Source organism: Piliocolobus tephrosceles, chromosome 6, assembly GCF_002776525.5.
Source record: "Piliocolobus tephrosceles isolate RC106 chromosome 6, ASM277652v3, whole genome shotgun sequence".
Classification (NCBI taxonomy): Eukaryota; Metazoa; Chordata; class Mammalia; order Primates; family Cercopithecidae; genus Piliocolobus; species Piliocolobus tephrosceles.
The window spans coordinates 57,568,878-57,588,675 of NC_045439.1; the positions used below are offsets into that span (position 1 = coordinate 57,568,878).

General features: G+C 39.4%; 1 protein-coding gene across 1 annotated transcript in view; it reads right to left on the reverse strand.

The window, feature by feature from the left end:
- Positions 1 to 15,966: 15,966 nt before the first annotated feature.
- Positions 15,967 to 19,798, reverse strand: part of KLHDC1 (kelch domain containing 1) — a 58,738-nt gene continuing 54,906 nt past the window's right edge. Inside the window, exon 13 of the mRNA XM_023222661.3 lies at positions 15,967 to 17,529. Coding sequence (XP_023078429.2) covers positions 17,343 to 17,529 — 187 coding nt within the window. The 3' untranslated portion in view covers positions 15,967 to 17,342. The remainder of the gene's footprint in view (positions 17,530 to 19,798) is intronic.

The window sequence follows — 19,798 nt, forward strand, 5'->3', positions numbered from 1 at the left end:
GGCACCATTGCACTCCAGACTGGGCAACAAGAACGAAACTCCGTCTCAATAATAATAATAATAATAATAATTATTATTATTATTCACATCACAGTGCTGTGCAAGAAGACCCAGCATGGTCCAGCCCCAGCTTGCCTTTCCAGCTTCAATTCCTGGCTGTGTCCTCCTTCCAGCTACAGCTACATTACCCTTCTATCTCACCTTTTTGTTTGTTTGTTTTTGTATTTGAGAGAAGTCTCGCTCTTGTCCCCCAGGCTTGAGTGCAATGGCTCGATCTCGCTCACTGCAACCTCCGCCTCCCGGGTCCAAATGATTCTCCTGCCTCTGCCTCCCAAGTAGCTGGGACTAAGGCGCCTGCCACCACACCCAGCTCATTTTTGTATTTTTTAGTAGAGACAGGGTTTCACCGTGTTGGCCAGCATGGTCTCCAACTCATGACCTCAGGTGATTTGCCCACCTCGGCCTCCCAAAGTGCTGGGATTACAGGCGTGAGCCACCGCACCGGCCTACCCTTCTATCACCTTCTATCAGTTCTTCGAATACACCTAGCTCTTTTAGCTCAGGGCCTTCACACTTGCTGTTCCTTCTTCTTGGAAGTTTATCTCTCTTTTTTTTTTTTTTAAGACGGAGTCTCACTCTGTTGCTCAGGCTGGAGTGCAGTGGCACAATTTCGGCTCACTGCAACCTCTGCCTCACGGGTTCGAGTGATTCTCCTGCCTCAACCTCCCAAGTAGCTGGGATTACAGGTGTCCGCCACCACTCCCGGCTAATTTTTGTATTTTTAGTGGAGATGAGGTTTCGCCATGTTGGCCCGGCTGGTCTCGAACTCCTGACCTCAAGTGATCCTCCCACCTCGGCCTCCCAAAGTGCTGGAATTACAGGTGTGGGTCACTGCACTCGGCCATGACTTATTCTTCACCTCTCAATTCAGTTGGAACTTCCTTGGGGAAACCTTTCTGGATGCCCCAGTCTACTTTTAGGTTCCCTATTAGATGCTGTTAGCATCCTTGGTACTTCTCTATACCACTTATTAAAACCATCATGTAATTAATTACTTGTCTATTGTTAGTTTCCCCTGTTAGATTCTAAGCTTGAAGTATGAGCTTAACTTCAGTGGCCTCTTGCTGCATGTTGCAAAACCACCTTCTGTCAAAGATATGAGAAGTTTGCTTTTCCTCTGAATACAGCTAATCAGCTAACACAGTCACCTTATCAGGTGAATCTAGGATGAACTGTGTGTGACAAGTGGTACTGTTAAGTCCTCTTACTGGAAGACTAGTTATTGTTTGAGACCGTATATGTAATGCTTTGTATCTGCTTGGCTATATGAAAAGGTGAGATTTCTTTGTCCTTGCAATCTCTTAGCAGATTGCCTGTGACAGACATCACATTCTGGTTTAATGCTTATTCAACAAATGAAAGCGCTTTCTCTACTACCTTTGTGGAGAGGCTTTCTGGGTTGGGAAAATATTTTGTTTTTAATTCTGTTTCCCCAACAGAGGCACTCAGAAAATATTTGTCACAGGTATGAGTGGGTTACCATGGTAATGGAAGAGATTACCATTATCAGGAATAGACTGAGGAATATTTTCTAATATCATACATTCAAAATCCTTATAAAAGAGTCCCTCTTTGAATCAGATCATTGCTTCACTCCTGTGGCATTTTAAATATAATAATAATCACTAACATCCCCTAAGTTTCTGCCCACTACATTCTATCCTTAGAACCATAGGGGCCACAGCTTCTAAGGGACTAAATCTAGTACCATAAACATTTCTGGATGCATAAATCAATACATCTTTACCTAGAGTCAAAGATATATGTTGAATATGTGTGTGTGTATTTATTTATTAATTTATTTTAGGTGGAGTCTCGCTGTGTCACCCAGGCTGGAGTGCAGTGGCATGATCTTGGCTCACTCTAACTTCTGCCCCCACCAGGTTTATAAGTGATTCTCCTGCCTCAGCCTCCCGAGTAGCTGAGACCACAGGCGCACGCCACCTTGCCTGGCTAATTTTTGTATTTTTAAGAGAGATGGGGTTTCAACATGTTGGCCAGGATGGGTCTCAGTCTCCTGACCTCGTGATCCACCCACCTCGGCCTCCCAACATGCTGGGATTACAGGCGTGAGCCACCACGCTCAGCCTATATTTCATATATACATGCCATTTAATAAAATACTATAATATCCACTTTGATTTACTTACTATTTATGTTTCAAACCATACTTTTATCCTACTTAGAACAGTAACAACAAAAAGAGTCTCTGAAACACATTAATTAGTTGTATTATAAGCAGTTTCTCAGTGTATCAAAGTATAGTTCCAAGCCCTGTGGGTACCTGGAGATCTTTTCTGGGGCTCCTTAAGGAACTCTCTTTTCTAACTATGTATCTGTGTGAGGCCAGATTTTCTTCACTTAAGTCGGCCTGACGCACTGTCTCATACCTATAATCCCAGGACTTTGGGAGGCCGAGGTGGGCGGATCACTTGAGGTCAGGAGTTCGAGACCAGCTGATTGACATGGTGAAACCCCGTCACTACTAAAAAAATACAAAAATTACCTGGGCATGGTGGTGGGCACCTGTAATCCCAGCTACTTGGGAGGCTGAGGCCGAAGAACTGGTTGAACCCGGGACATGGAGATTGTAGTGAGCCGAGATGGTGCCACTGCACTCCAGCCTGGGCGACAGAGTGAGACTCCATCTCAAAAAACAAAAAACAAAAAAACCCTCTCCCTGAGACAGAGCACCTGGGGGAAAGGGCGGCTGTGGACACAGCTTCAGCAGACTTAAAGGTCCTTGCCTGATGGCTCTGAAGAGAGCAGTAGATCTCCCAGCACAGCATTTGAGCTCTGCTAGGGGACAGACTGCCTCCTCAAGTGAGTTCCTGACCCCCGTGTCTCCTGACTGGGAGACACCTCCAGTAGGGGCCGACAGACACCTCATACAGGAGAGCTCTGGCTGGCATATGGCGGGTTCCAGAGGAAGGAATAGGCAGCAATCTTTACTGTTCTGCAATATACCTGCTGGTGATACCCAGGCAAACAGCATCTGGAGTGGACCTCCAGTAGACTTCAGCAGACCTGAAGCAGAGGGGCGTGACTGTCAGAAGGAAAACTAACAAACAGAAAGGAATAGCATCAATATCAACAAAAAGGGTGTCCACTCAGAGACCCCATCCGAAGGTCCCCAACATCAAAGACCAAAGGTAGATAAATCCACGAAGATGGGGAGAAACCAGCGCATAAAGGCTGAAAATTCCAAAAACCAGAACGCCTCTTCTCCTCCAGAGGATCATAACTCCTCGCCAGAAAGGGAACAAAGCTGGATGGAGAATGAGTTTGACAAGTTGACACAAGTAGGCTTCAGAAGGTGAGTAATAACAAACTCCTCCGAGCTAAAGGAGCATGTTGTAACCCAATGCAAGGAAGCTAAGAACCTTGAAAAAGGGTTAGATGAATTGCTAACTAGAATAACCAGTTTAGAGAAGAACGTAAACGACCTGACGGAGCTGAAAAACACAGCACAAGAACTTCATGAAGCATATACAAGTATCAATAGCAAAATCAATCAAGCAGAAGAAAGGATATCAGAGACTGAAGATCAACTTAATGAAATAAAGCATCAAGACAAGATTAGAGAAAAAAGAATGAAAAGGAATGAACAAAGCCTCCAAGAAATATGGGACTATGTGAAAACACCAAATCTATGTTCGATTGATGTACCTGAAAGTGACAGGGAGAATGGAACCAAGCTGGAAATCAATCTTCAGGCTATTATCCAGGAGAACTTCCCCAACCTAGCAAGGCAGGCCAACATTCAAATTCAGGAAATACAGGGAACGCCACAAAGATACTCCTTGAGAAGAGCAACTCCAAGACACATAATTGTCAGATTCACCAAAGTTGAAATGAAGGAAAAAATGTTAAGGGCAGCCAGAGAGAAAGGTCGGGTTACCGACAAAGTGAAGCCCATCAGACTAACAGCGGATCTCTCTGCAGAAACCCTACAAGACAGAAGAGAGTGGGGGCCAATATTTGACATTCTTAAAGTAAAGAATTTTCAACCCAGAATTTCATATCCAGCAAAACTAAGCTTAATAAGCAAAGGAGAAACAAAATCCTTTACAGACAAGCAAATGCTGAGAATTTTGTCACCACCAGGCCTGCCTTACAAGACCTCCTAAAGGAAGCACTAAACATGGAAAGAAACAACTGGTACTAGCCACTGCAAAAACATACCAAACTGTAAAGGCCATTGATGCTATGAAGAAACTGTATCAACTAAAGGGCAAAATAACCAGCTAGCATCATAATGATAGGATCAAATTCACACATGACAATATTAACCTTAAATGTAAATGGGATAAATGCCCCAATGAAAAGACACAGACTGGCAAATTGAATACAGTCAAGACCCATCAGTGTGCTGTATTCAGGAGACCCATCTCACATGCAAAGACGCACATAGGCTCAAAATAAAGGGATGGAGGAATATTTACCAAGCAAATGGAAAGCAAAAAAACCAGGGGTTGCAATCCTAGTTTCTGATAAAACAGACTTTAAACCAACAAACATCGAAAGAGACAAAGAAGGGCATTACATAATGGTAAAGGGATCAATTCAACAAGAAGAGCCAACTATCCTAAATATATATGCACCCAATACAGGAGGAACCAGATCATAAAGCAAGTTATTAGAGACTTACAAAGAGACTTAGGCACCCACAAAATAATAGTGGGAGACATTAACACCACACTGTCAATATCAGACAGATCAATGAGACAGAAAATTAACATGAATATTCAGGACTTGAACTCAGTTCTGGACCACGCAAACCTAACAGACATCCACAGAACTCTCCAGCCCCAATCAACAGAATATACATTCTTCTCAGCACCACATCACACTTATTCTAAAATTGACCACATAACTGAAAGTAAAACACTCCTCAGCAAATGCAAAAGAATGGAAATCATAATGGTCTTTCAGACCACAGTGCAATCCAATTAGAACTCAGGATTAAGAAACTCACTCAAGGCTGGGTGCAGTGGCTCATGCCTGTAATCCCAGCACACTGGGAGGCCGAGACGGGTGGATCATGAGGTTAGGAGTTTGAGACCATCCTGGCCAACATGGTGAAACCCCATCTCTACTAAAAATACAAAATTGGCTGGGCGTGGTGGTGGGCACCTGTAATCCCAGTTATTTGGGAGGCTGAGGCAGAAGAATCACTTGAACCTGGGAGGTGGAGGCTGTAGTGAGCTGAGATCGTGCCACTGCACTCCAGCTGAGGCGACAGAGTGAGACTTTGTCTCAAAAACAAACAAAAAACAAAGAAACAAAAAAAAAAAAAAAACTCACAACCGCACAACTACATGGAAACTGAACAACCTGCTCCTGAATAACTACTGGGTAAATAGTGAAATGAAGGGAGAAATAAAGATGTTCTTTGAAACTAATGAGAACAAAGACACAACATACCAGAATCTCTGAAACACATTTAAAGCAGTGTTTAGACGGAAATTTATAGCACTAAATGCCCACAAAAGAAAGGAGGAAAGATGTAAAATTGACACTCTAACATCACAATTAGAAGAACTAAAGAAGCAAGGGCAAACAAATTCAGAACCTAGCAGAAGAGAAGAAATAACTAAGATCAGAGCAGAACTCAAGGAGACAGAGACACAAAAACACACAAAAAATCAATAAATCCAGGAGTTGGTTTTTTGAAAAGATCAACAAAACAGATAGACTGCTAGCCAGATGAATAAAGAAGAAAAGAGAGAAGAATCAAATAGATGCAATAAAAAATGATAAAGGGGATATCACCACTGATCCCACAGAAATACAAACTACCATCAGAGAATACTATAAACACCTCTATGCCAATAAACTAGAAAACCTAGAAGAAATGGATACATTTCTGGACACATACACTCTCCCAAGACTAAACCAGGAAGAAGTCAAATCCCTGAATAGACCAACAGCAAGTTCTAAAATTGAGGTTGCAATTAACAGCCTACCAACCAAAAAAAAGTCCAGCACAAGATGGATTCACAGCTGAATTCTACTAGAGGTACAAGGAGGAGCTGGTACCATTCCTTCTGAAACTATTCCAATCAATACAAAAAGAGGGAATCCTCCCTAACTCATTTTATGAGGCCAGCATCACCTTGATACCAAAACCTGGCAGAGACACAACAACAACAAAAAAATTTCAGGCCAATATCCCTGATGAATATCGATGCAAAAATCCTCAATAAAATACTGACAAACCGAATCCAGCAGCACATCTAAAAGCTTATCCACCATGACTAAGTTGGCTTCATCCATGGGATGCAAGGCTGGTTCAACATATGCAAATCAATACACGTAATCCAGCATATAAACAGAACCAATGACAAAAAACACATGATTATCTCAGATGCAGAAAAGACCTTTGATAAAATTCAACACCCCTTCAAGGTAAAAAATCTCAATAAATTAGGTATTGATGGAACGTATCTCAAAATAATAAGAGCTATTTATGACAAACCCACAGCCAATATCATACTGAATGGACAAAAACTGGAAATATTCCCTTTGAAAACTGGCACAAGACAAGGATGTCCTCTCTCAATACTTCTATTGAACACAGTATTGGAAGTTCTGGCCAGGGCAATCAGGCAAAAGAAAGAAAGAAAGGGCATTCAAATAGGAAAAGAGGAAGTCAAATTGTCTCTGTTTGCAGATGACATGATTGTATATTTAGAAAACCCCATCATCAGCCAGGTGCAGTGGCTCACGCCTGTAATCCCAGCACTTCGGGAGGCCGAGGCAGGTGGATCACCGGAGGTCGGGAGTTCAAGACCAGCCTGACCAACATGGAGACACCCCATCTCTACTAAAAATACAAAATTAGCTGGACATGGAGGCGCATTCCTGTAATCCCAGCTACTTGGGAGGCTGAAGCAGGAGAATCGCTTGAACCCAGGAGGTGGAGGTTGCAGTTGGTCGAGATTGCGCCATTGCACTCCAGCCTGGGCAACAAGAGCAAAAACTCTGTCTCAAAAAAAAAAAAAGAAAAGAAAAGTAAAGAAAGAAAACCCTATCGTCTCAGTCCAAAACCTCCTTAAGCCAATAAGCAACTTCAGCAAAGTCTCAGGATACAAAATCAATGTGCAAAAATCACAAGCATTCCTAGGCACCAGTAAGAGACAAACAGAGGGCCAAATTATGAGTGAATTCCCATTCACAACTGCTACAAAGAGAATAAAATACCTAGGAATACAGCTTACAAGGGATGTGAAGGACCTCTTCAAGGAGAACTACAAACCACTGCCCAAGGAAATAATTGAGGACACAAATAAATGGAAAAACATTCCATGCTCATGGATAGGAAGAATTAATATTGTGAAAATGGCCATACTGCCCAAAGTAATTTATAGGTTCAATGCTGTCCCCATCAAGCTATTATTGACTTTCTTCACAGAATTAGAAAAAACTACTTGAAGTTTCATATGGAACCAAAAAAGAGCCCATATAGCCAAGACTATCCTAAGCAAAAAGAACAAAGCTGGAAGCATCATGCTACCTGACTTTAAAATATACTCTAAGTCTATAGTAACCAAAACAGCATGGTACTGGAACCAAAACAGATATATAGACCAATGGAACAGAATAGAGGCTTCAGAAATAACACCACACATCTACAACCATCTGATCTTTGACAAACCTGACAAAAACAAGCAATGAGGAAAGGATGCCCTATTTAATAAATGGTGTTGGGAAAACTGGCTAGCCATATGCAGAAAACTGAAACTGGACCCCTTCCTTACTTATTATACAAAAACTAACTCAAGGTGGATTAAAGACTTAAATGTAAGACCTAAAACCATAAAAACCCTAGAAGAAAACCGAGGCAATTCAGGACATAGGCATAGGCAAAGACTTCATGACTAAAACACCAAAAGCAATGGCAACAAAAGCCAAAACTGACAAATGGGATCTACTTAAACTAAAGAGCTTCTGCACAGCAAAGCAAACTGTCATCACAGTGAACAGGCAACCTGTAGAATGGGAGAAAATTTTTGCAACCTATCCATCTGACAAAGGGCTAATATCCAGAATCTACAAAGAACTTAAACAAATTTACAAGAAGAAAACAAACTACCCCATCAAAAAGTGGGCCAAGAATATGAACAGACATTTCTGAAAAGAAGACATTTATGTGGCCAACAAACATATGAAAAAAAGCTCATCATCACTGATCATTAGAGAAATGCAAATCAAAATCACAAATGAGATACCATTTCACACCAGTTAGAATGGCGATCATTAAAAAGTCAGGAAACAACAGATGCTGGAGAGGATGTGGAGGAATAGAGACATGTTTACACTGTTGGTGGGAGTGTAAATTAAGTCAACCATTGTGGAAGACAAATGTGGCAATTCCTCAAGGATCTAGAACTAGAAATACCATTTGACCCAGCAATTCCATTACTGGGTATATACCCAAAGGATTATAAATCATTCTACTATAAAGACACATGCACACGTATGTTTATTGCGGCACTATTCACAATAGCAAAGACTTGGAAACAACCCAAATACCCATCAATGATAGACTGAATAAAGAAAATGTGGCACATATACACCATGGAATACTATGCAGCCATAAAAAAAGATGAGTTCACGTCCTTTGCAGGGACATGGATGAGACTGGAAACCATCATTCTCAGCAAACTAACACAAGGACAGAAAACCAAACACCACCATGTTCTCACTCATAAGTGGGAGTTGAACAATGAGAACACATGGACACAGGGAGGGGAACATCACACACCAGGGCCTGTTGGGGAGTGGGGGGCTGGGGGAGGACAGCATTAGAAATACCTAATGTAGATGATGGGTTGATGGGTGCAGCAAACCACCATGGCACGTGTATACCTATGTAACAATCCTGCACATGTACCCCAGAACTTAAAGTATAATAAAAAAATTAAAAAATTAAATTCTGAAGGAAAAAAAAACTTTTGCCCTAGAATAGTATGTCCAGTGAAAATATCCATCAAACATGAAGAAGAAATAAAGACTTTTCCAGACAAACAAGAGCTGAGGGATTTCATCTGTACCAGACCTGTCCTACAAGAAATGCTAAAGGGAGTACTTCAATTCAGAAAGAAAAGGATGTCAGTGAGCAATAAGAAATCACCTGAAAGTACTAAACTCACTGGTAATAGTAAATACACAGAGAAACACAGACTATTATAACACTGTAACTGTGGTGTGCAAACTACTCTTAAGTAGAAAGACAAAAATGAACTAGTCAAAAATAATCACTACAACAAATTTTCAAGACATATATAGGACAATAATAAATAGATGAGATAAAAAGTTAAAAAGCTGGGGAATGAAGTTAAAATGTAGAGGTTTTATTAGTTTTCCTTTTGCTTGTTAGTTTGTTTATGCAAGCAGTGTTAAGTAGCTATCAGCTTAAAATCATAGGTTTTAAGACAGTATCTGCAAGCTTCACAGTAACCTCAAATCAAAAAACATATAACGGAAACACAAAAAATAAAAAGCAAGAAATTCAATCATACCACCAGAGAAAATCATCTTTACTAAAAGGAAGACAAGAAAGAAAGAAGAGAAAACCACAAAAGAACTGGAGAACAAATAACAAAATGGCAGGAGTGAGTCCTGACTTATCAATAATAACATTGAGTGTATGTAAATGGACTAAAGTCTCCAATCAAAAGACATATAGTGGCTGAATGAATTAAAAAAAAAAAGACAAGACTCAGTGATCTGTTGCCTGGAAGAAATGCACTTCACCTATAAAGACACAGTCTGAAAATAAAGGGATAGAAAAAGATGTTCCATGCCAATGGAAACAAACAAACAAAAGAGCAGGAGAAGCTATGCTTATTCAGACAAAATAAATTTCACGACAAAAACTGTAAGGGACAAAGTCATTATATAAATGATAAAGGGGTCAATTCAGCAAGAGGATATAACTATTTTGTTTTATTGAGATGGAGTCTTGCTCTGTTGCCAGGCTGGAGTGCAGTGGCACCATCTCGGCTCACTGCAACCTCTGCCTCCCGGGTTCAAGTGATTCTCCTGCCTCAGCCTTCCAAATAGCTGGGACTACAGGCATGTGCTACCATGCCCAGCTAATTTTTGTATGTTTACTAGAGACGGGGTTTCACCATGTTGGCCAGGAGGGTCTCAAACTCCTGACCTCAGGTGATCCACCTGCCTCAGCTTCCCAAAGTGCTGGGATTACAGGCATGAGCCACCACGCCCGGCCAACAATTAAATATCTATGCACTCAACACTGGAGCACCCAGATGTTTAAGGTAAATATTAGTAGAGCTAAAGAGAGAGACAGACCCCAATACAATAATAGCTGGAGACTTTAACATGCCAATTCTCTACAATCTCTTTCAGAAGATTAGAGTTAGAGAAAACAATTCTTACTTCTTTTTTTTTGCTTTTTTTTTGAGATGTAGTTTCGCTCATCTCCCAGGCTGGAGCGCAATGATGTGATCCTGGCTCACTGCAACCTCTGCCTCCTGGGTTCAAGCAATTCTCATGCTTCAGCCTCCTGAGTAGCTGGGATTACAGGCGTCCACCACCACACCTGGCTAATTTTTTGTATTTTTTGTAGAGACAGGGCTTCACCATGTTGGCCAGGCTAGTCTCGAACTCCTGACCTCAAGTGATCCACCCATCTTGGCCTCCCAAAGTGCTGGGATTACTGGCATGAGCCACTGTGCCTGGCCTGAGAAAATATTTCTTAATTAATTATATGAGGCCAGCATTACCCTAATATCAAAGCCAGGCAAAGACAGTGTAAGAAAGCTACAGACTAATATCACTCATAAATATAGATGCAAAAATTCTCAACAAAATACAAACAGTCCCTAACTCACTATGGTTCTACTTAAAGATTTTTGACTTTATGATGGTGTGACTGTAATAACCATTAAGTAGAAATAGTACTTCAAATTTTGATTTTTGATCTTTTCCTGGGCTAGTTATATGCAATATCATACTTGCTTATGCTGGGCAGCTGTGGTAACCTGCAGCTCCCAATCAGCCATGCGATGATGAGGGTAAACAACGAATACTGTACTATACTGTATTCAATATATTCAACAATTTATTATAAAATAGGCTTTGTCTTAGATTATTTTGCCCAACAATAGGCTAATATAAGTATTCTCAGCATTTTTTTTTTTTTTTTTTTGAGACGGAGTCTTGCTCTGTCACCAGGCTGGAGTGCAGTGGCCCAATCTTGGCTCATTGCAACCTCCATCTCCCGGGTTCAAGTGATTGCCCTGCCTCAGTCTCTCGAGTAGCTGGGACTACAGTTGCACGCCACCACACCTGGCTAATTTTTTTGTATTTTAATAGAGACAGGTTTTCACCATGTTGGCCACGATGGTCTCGATGTCCTGACTATGATCTGCAAATCTTGGCTTCCCAAAGTGCTGGGATTATGGATGTGATCCACCATGCCTGGCCAGTATTCTGAACGTGTTTAAGGTAGGCTAGGCTAAGCTATGATGTTTGGTAGGTTAGGTGTACTATGCATTTTTTGATTTATATTTTCAATTTACAAGGAGTTTATTGGGACTTAACACCAACAAAAGTTTAGGAACATCTGTATTAGCAAATCCTGTGCAAAAAGAATTATATACCACAACTGAGTAGGATTTATCCCAGATATGCAAGGCTGGTTTAACATTTGAAAATCAATTAATGGCCAGGTGCGGTGGCTCACGCCTGTAATCCCAGCACTTTGGGAGGCCAAGGTGGGCGGATCACTTGAGCTCTGGAGTTCAAGACCAGCCTGGCCAATGTAGTGAACTCCTGTCGCTATTAAAAAGTACAAAAATTAGCCCAGCGTGGTGGCACGAGCCTGTAATCCCAGCTACTTGGGAGGCTGAGGCAGGAGAATCACTTGAACCTGGGAGGTGGAGGTTGCAGTGAGCCAAGATCGCATCACTGCACTCCAGCCTGGGCAACAGAGTGAGACTGGGTCTCAACAACAACAAAAAAAGAAAATCAATTTACATAATCAATCACATGAGCATATCAATAGATACAGGAAAAGTACTGGACAAAATCCAACACCCATTCATGATAAGAACTCTCAGCAAACTAGGAATAGACAGGAATCTCCTCAACTTAATAAAGAACATCTACAAAATACCTATGCTAACATCAGATATAATGGTGAGAAACTCAAAGCTTTTCCTTAAGATCAGGAACAAAGTAAGGATGTCCTCTCTCACCACTGCTTTTCAACATCATATTGGAAGTCTTAGTTAATGCAATAAGATAAGAAAAGGAAATTTTATACAGATTGGGATGGAAGAAATAAAACTGTCTTTGTTAGCAGATGACATGACCATCTATGTAGAAAATCTGACCAGAAAATCCCTCCTGGAGCTAACAAGTAATTATAGCAAGGTTTCAGGATACAGAATTAATATATAAGAGCCAATCATTTTCCTATACCAGCAATAAGTGGAATTTGAAATTAAAAACACATTAGCATTATGTTAGCAACACCCAAAATGAAATACATAGGTATAAGTCTAACAAAATATGCACAAAACTTGGATGAAAATCTTCAAAGAATATCTAAATAATTGGAGATACATTCCATATTCATGGACAGGAGATTTACTGTTATCACTTCTGGCTGGGTGCAGTAGCTCATGCCTGTAATCCCAGCACTTTGGGAGGCCGAGGCGGGCAGATCAAGAGGTCAGGAGTTCGAGACCAGCCTGATGAACATGTAAACCCCGTCTCTACTAAAATACAAAAATTAGCCGGGTGTGGTGTTGTGCGCCTGTGATCCCAGTTTCTCAGGAGGCTGAGGCAGGAGAATCGCTTGAAACCAGCAGTCAGAAGTTGCAGTGAGCCAAGATTGCATCATTGCACTCCAGCCTGGGTGACAGAGCGAGACTCCATCTCTAAATAAATAAATAAATAAATAAATAAATAAATAAATATCAGTACTTCCTCACTTGATCTACAGATTCAATGCAATCCCAATAACAATTCCAGCAAGTTATTTTGTACATATTGACAAACTGATTCTAAAATTAATATGGAAATGCAAAAGATCTAAAATATTGAAAGACAACATCATCAGAGGACTGCCACTACCCAACTTCAAGACTTGCCACAAAGTGACAGTATTAAAGACAGCGTAGTACTGGCAAAAGAATAAGCAAATGCAGCAGAATGGAGATCTCAGGAATAGATCCACATGAATATAGTAAACTGATCTTTGACAAAGGAACAAAGGCAATATTAATGAAGCAAAGATAGTCTTTTCAACAAATGGTGCTGGAACAACTGGACAGTGACATGCAAAAATATGAATCTAGACAAACACTTTACATCCTTAAAAAAAAAATTAACTCAAAATGGGCCACTGACCTAAATGTAAAACATAAAACTGTAACATTTGTAGAAGAGAAAACCTAGATAATCTTGGGTTTGGTGATGACTTCAGATACACCACCAAAGCACAGTCCATGAAATAAAGAACTGATGAGATGGACTTGCTCTGCGAAAGACAATGTTAAGAGAATTGGAAGTGAAGCCACAGACTGGGAGAAAATTTTGCAAGTCACTGCTGATAAAGGGCTGTTATCTATAATATACAAAGAATTCCTAAAACGCAACAATAAGAAAATGAATAACCTGATTGAAAAATGGGCAAAAGACCTGAACAGACACCTCGCCAAAGAAGATATATAGATGGCAAGTAGCATATGAAAAATGTCAACATCCTATGTCATTAGGAAATTGCAAATTAAAACAATATGATATCACTACATATCTAGTAGAACAAAGAACAAAGAAACCCAAAACACTGACAATACCAAATGCCGGCAAGGATGTGAAGCAACAGGAACTCTCATTCATCGAGTATAGAAACTTTGGAAGGCAGCCTGGTGGTTTCTTAATAGACTAAATATATTCTTACCATATGATTCAACCATCTTGATCCTTGGTATTGATCCAAATGAACTGAAAACTTATGTCTATACAAAACCTTGCACACAGATGTTTATAGCAGCTTTATTCCTAATTGCCAAAACTTGGAAGCAACCAAGATGGTTTTCAGTAGATGAATGGATAAACTGTGGTAATTCAGACAATGGAATATTATTCAACTCTAAAAAGAAATGAGCTATCAAGCTTTGAAGATAAATGGAAGAAACTTAAATGCATACTGCTAAGTGAAGAAGCCAGTATGACTATATGACACTCTGGAAAAGACAGAACTATGTAAACAGTAAAAAGGTCAGTGGTTTCCTGGGGTTAGAGAAGAGGGAGGAATGAACAGGCAGAGCACAGAGGATTTCTTAGAGCAGTGAAACTATTTTGTATGATATTACACTGGTGAATACATGTCCTTATATACATGTCAAAACCCATAGAATATACGACACCAAGAATGAGCCATAATGTAAACAACAGACATTGAATGATTTGAAAAAATCATGCTGTGCCTATATGCTGGACTGTATGGTAACTTCATCAAAGTGGAAATTCCAAAAGAATTAAATTAATACAATGGAAAGAGGCACCAAAAAACGTGGGTATGGGGACCATCTGCTCCTTAAAATTGCTTCTTTTCCTCCCAGAAATTCTGAAATCTAAATTTTAATTCATCAGTAGTATGCACTACCCTGACAATTATTCTATCACAGTGACTTTATTTCTCTCACATACATGTTTAAATAACACACTGGTGGCTGGGCATGGTGGCTCATGCCTGTAATCCCAGCACTTTGGAAGGCCAAGGTGGGCGGATCACTTGAGGTTAGGAGTTTGAGACCAGCCTGGCCAACACGGCAAAACCCCGTCTCTGCTAAAAATACAAAAATTAGTGCTGGGCGTGGTGGCATGCACCTGTAATCCTAGCTACTTGGGGGACTGAGGCACGAGAATTGCTTGAACCTGGGAGGCGGAGGTTGCAGTGAGCTGAGACCGCACCACTGCATTCCAGCCTGGGTGACAGAGTAAGACTCTGTCTCAAAAAAAAACAAACAAAAAAAACCCACATTGGTGAAAACATCAGTGTGTGTGTCAACTGACGGTACAAAGTTCCAAAGTATACACATATCTCTCATATATATGATGGATATGCATATATATATATGAGATATATATATATGCGCTATAGGTGCATACCACTACACCCAGCTAATTTTTGTATTTTTGGTAGAGAAAGGGTTTTGCCATGTTGGCCAGGCTGGTCTCGAACTCCTGGCCTCAAGTGATCTGTCCACCACGTGCTGGAATTACAGACATGAGCCACCATGCCCAGCCTCTAAAAAATATTTCTAAAGGTATTTTTGCAAAAATACTATTTGGAAAAAAGTACACTAATTTTGATGTGTTATTATATCACACTAAAAATAGTAATAACCTTAAAAGAATCCCTTCTGACAACTGTAATATACTGAGTTTTTGTTTTTTGTTTTTTTAACGACAGGTTGGTCTTGAATTTCTGGCCTCAAGCAAGCCTCCTGCCTCAGCCTCCCAGAGTGCTGGGATTACAGCCGTTAGCCACTGCACCTGGCCAGATTTTCATTCTCTTAAAGCCCATCAGAGTGTGTATTTTGAGGGGGCTAATCCAACTTTTAATATTCCAAATACACCATTTAAAAATAGAGGTGCTCTTCTAAGAGGCGGGCGAAGGCATTCACATAATCCAGAAGCCATTTTAAAACGGTGTTCCTTCTGCTCAATGTCATCTATCAGTATCTAATCAGATTTTGATATATTTTTGCCTTAAATATAAAAGACTGATGCTAAAGTTCATCAGCATCGTAGCATAATAAGGTAATTACTTCTAAGATGTGAATTACTTGTGAGATTCATTTTCTAAATCTGTTATTCAGCCTAAAAATAGAAAAATGAAAACTGACAATGAAATATTTTTTGTACAATCAATTCTAATGACTGCTTTACACTGACAAAAACGAAAACAGTAATTATATATACTTCGTACAATAAATAAAATGTAAAAAAATATTTCAATACATAAATAGAAGCTTTACACATCCAAAATACAGTAAATATATATGAAATATCTCTCTAAAATTCAATGAAATACTACAAACTACTATAATTTTCATTTATAAATTATATATATTTCAATATAGAAATATTTTTCTTTAACATTTTAAATTTCAGAGATAACTTGCATGGTAATATTGTGGAGAATAATTTTATATACCAAGCTTTTTAGTAATTAATTGTAATTAGTAATTCAATGGAAGGGCATGATTGTGATAATATGAAGAAAAATTTCTTAATTATGCCAAAAGTACCATTTTTAGGAATATAAAGATACAGTGTTCTATTTCTGTATAGATGGTAATGCTGAAAATAAAACGGAAGGTATGAGATTTTTTCAGTGTCCGTCTTGAGCATAACTCTGTGGAATGGTGTGGGCCAAATTGAGGGGTTTCTATAAAGTCAAATTACTAGATTACCATCCCATCTCATTACTTACAAAAATTACTTTAGAAGCAGTCTTCTAAGGCAAAATGTATTTTAATATGTCTTAAAATGTTAATAAAAATACTGCCTCTCAATGTTTCAAAGCCTGTATGATAAATAAACCTCCACTTTATGTACTTTAAAGCATGGTCTTTATACATAAACTAGACAAACTAATAACTTAGGGGTAATGGAGAGACAATTGAAGACATTTATTCTTCTATTCGAATAAAGGTGAGGAAAAGTTATGATGATGCCTAAGAATACTTTACTAGGTAAGTGTCGAAAAGGGCAGGAGTTCAATATTTAATACCATTCTGGTGTTTGCCTGTTTTATAATTTTTGGCCCACTGTATTAGTTATTCAAGGAGAACCTTAGGTAACTTTAAAATGACTTGAGAAAGTTTATTCTTTCTGAAAGTGTATATGTAGTGTTTTCGCATACATACATGTATTTATATATTTATGAAATTATGTTGGGGATTTCTGAAGTTCTTGAGAGTAATTTCTTATTCTCAAATGTATGTAATCTTTCCAGTAAAGAATACACATTTGAGTTAAAATCTGTTATAACTGTACTTACTTTCAGAAAGAATAATTACTGTTGCTTATAAGGAAATTTGTTTACAAATATAAATTAATCTGCATTAACATCTTTTTTCCATATATCCCATGGCATATAGTCACTTAACAGAGTATTTGTATTCCAAATTTTATCCTTTAAATAGAGCCTGCAATTTGGGAGTGTAAATGTACAGTCTGATTAAAATGTGAAGACATACTAAATATGTAGAGTATATAACAATTTAATTGCTACTGATCCACTGATACTTATTTTCTGTTTCTTCTTTTTGGACTCTTTGTTCTTCTCGGTGATTAGCTGCAGCCCAAAATGTTATTTTTTTGAGTACTTGTTGCAGAAGTTTAGGAGGTAATAAAGATATCTGACTTTCTAACATGATAGAATTTTTACCAATGCAGTCAAGGCATGACCTGTAAATAAAACATAACAGAATTATTAGTCTTGAACCTGAGGTTATAATATAAAAGATTTATAGTTAAGAATTCTTTCTTTTTTAACGTTGTAGTACTGGACTTCCATCTTTTTTCAGTTTTAATTTTTGTCAGTACATAGTAGGTGTATGTATTTATGCAGTACATGAGATGTTTTGACACAGACATGCAATGCATAATAATCATGACATGGAAAATGGGGTATCCATTCCCTCAAACATTTATCCTTTATTATAGTTAAGTATTCCTAAAATTTAAAATCATCATAAAAATTTTACATGGCAATGCATTCATTTGTCTTGTTTGGAACATGATAGGATTTTTTTCCCCAGAGCACCACAATAATCATGTATTTTTATAGCATAGAGACTAAATCTGACCAAAATCCAACGGAAACAGAATATACGGCTTACCATGCATAATGTTCTTTAAGTAAAAATGATTCAGACTTAATTTCAAACCAGATGAGTCTACAGCAGCTCCTGTTTATGTTATCCTTTCAGTCAGCCCAATAACCACATACCCTTCTCTCAGAACTGCCCTTTGCTTCTGTCACCTCAAGATGAAACATCTAACATCTATTTTTATATCTGCTCCATGTTTCCTCCATAAACAACTGCACGGGGGTTACATACTTGACTTATCTGACCCAGAGAGAGCAGGTTGAAAGACAGGAATGGAGCAATACAGAAAGTGCCAAGAGACCACTTGGGTTTCTACTCTTCTGGGGGCCTGGGTGTTCATTTCTTTTCCCCTTTGATTCCATTAGACTAGAGGGCAGTATCCTTCCAAGTACCATGCCCTTTTAAATCTTATGCTATTTTGAAGAGGATTTTGTACTTTAAAACCAAAAGAAACTTAAGAACTATCAAAAAAGCACCTGTTTCAATTAATAAACTTTAATTCAAAAAATAAGTGTTAAAAAATTTTTTTAACAGACTCATTTGATTCTGCTGTGGTTTAGTTGTCATTTTTACAAGCACTTAGACTCTTAGAGATTTAGATGTTCTTCCATACTCTTATGAAGCTTTTTCCCTCCGCTCTGGAACAACTCTAAACAAGAAGTGAGTTAAAATGTCCTGGGAGGTCGAAGTACAGGTACAGGGTTCTGTGGGAATCAGAGGAAAAGAATAACTAAGACAACCTTAGCAAGCCCAGGGAAACTCTCCCGATGGGAGGTCCAAGCTGAGACCTTCAGGTTCTCAACAAATTAAAGAAACAAAGGTATTCCAGCTAGAAGAACCACATTGGCAAAGCCCTAGAGATGAGAAATAAGATTACAGAAACTGCACTTCTGTTGTCTAAATACAGCTGGAAGGCAGAGCATTAGAGTGGGGCATGGCCAGAAGTGAGATAGATAAATGGAGGCCCTGAGTACCACTCGAAGGAATCTGCAGTTTGTCTCTGGCAGTGGGAGCCAAGCAGGAATCATCACAATACAACAGGTGATATGTCAGCCTTCCATAGGAATATATAAGAATATTTCATGACGAATTTTTTTTTTTTTTTCCCTGAGATGGAGTCTTTCTCTGTTACCTAGGCTGGAGTGCAGTGGCCTGATCTTGGCTTACTGCAACCTCTCACTCCTGGGTTCAAGCGATACTCCTGCCTCAGCCTCCTGAGTAGCTGTTATTACAGGTGTGCGCCATACCACGCCCGGCTAATTTTTGTATTTTTAATAGAAATGGGGTTTCGCCATGTTGGCCAGGCTGGTCTTGAACTCTTACCTCAAGTGATCCGCCCACCTTGGCCTCCCAAAGTGTTGGGATTACAGGCATGAGTCACTGTGCCCGGCCTCATGCCTAATTTTTATAATAGCCCCAAATTGCAGATTTCCTAAATATCTATTAATAGACTAGTTAATAAATGGTTTTTTTGGGGGGGATGGAGTCTCACTCTGTTGTCCAGGCTGGAGTGCAGTAATGTGATCTCGGCTCACTGCAGCCTCCGCTTCCCAGGTTCAAGCAATTCTCCCACCTCATCCTCCTGAGTAGCTGGGACTACAGGCGCATGCCACCACACCCAGCTAATTTTTTTGTATTTTTAGTGGAGATGGGGTTTCACCACCTTGGCCAGGCTAGTCTCGAACTTCAAACTCCTGCCCTTGGGCGATCCACCTGCCTCGACCTCCCAAAGTGCTGGGATTACAGGCTTGAGCCATTGCACCTAGCCAATAAATTGTATTTCCACGAGATAGAACCTATATAGCCATTACTAACAAGTATAGATTACACTGAATGATTATTTA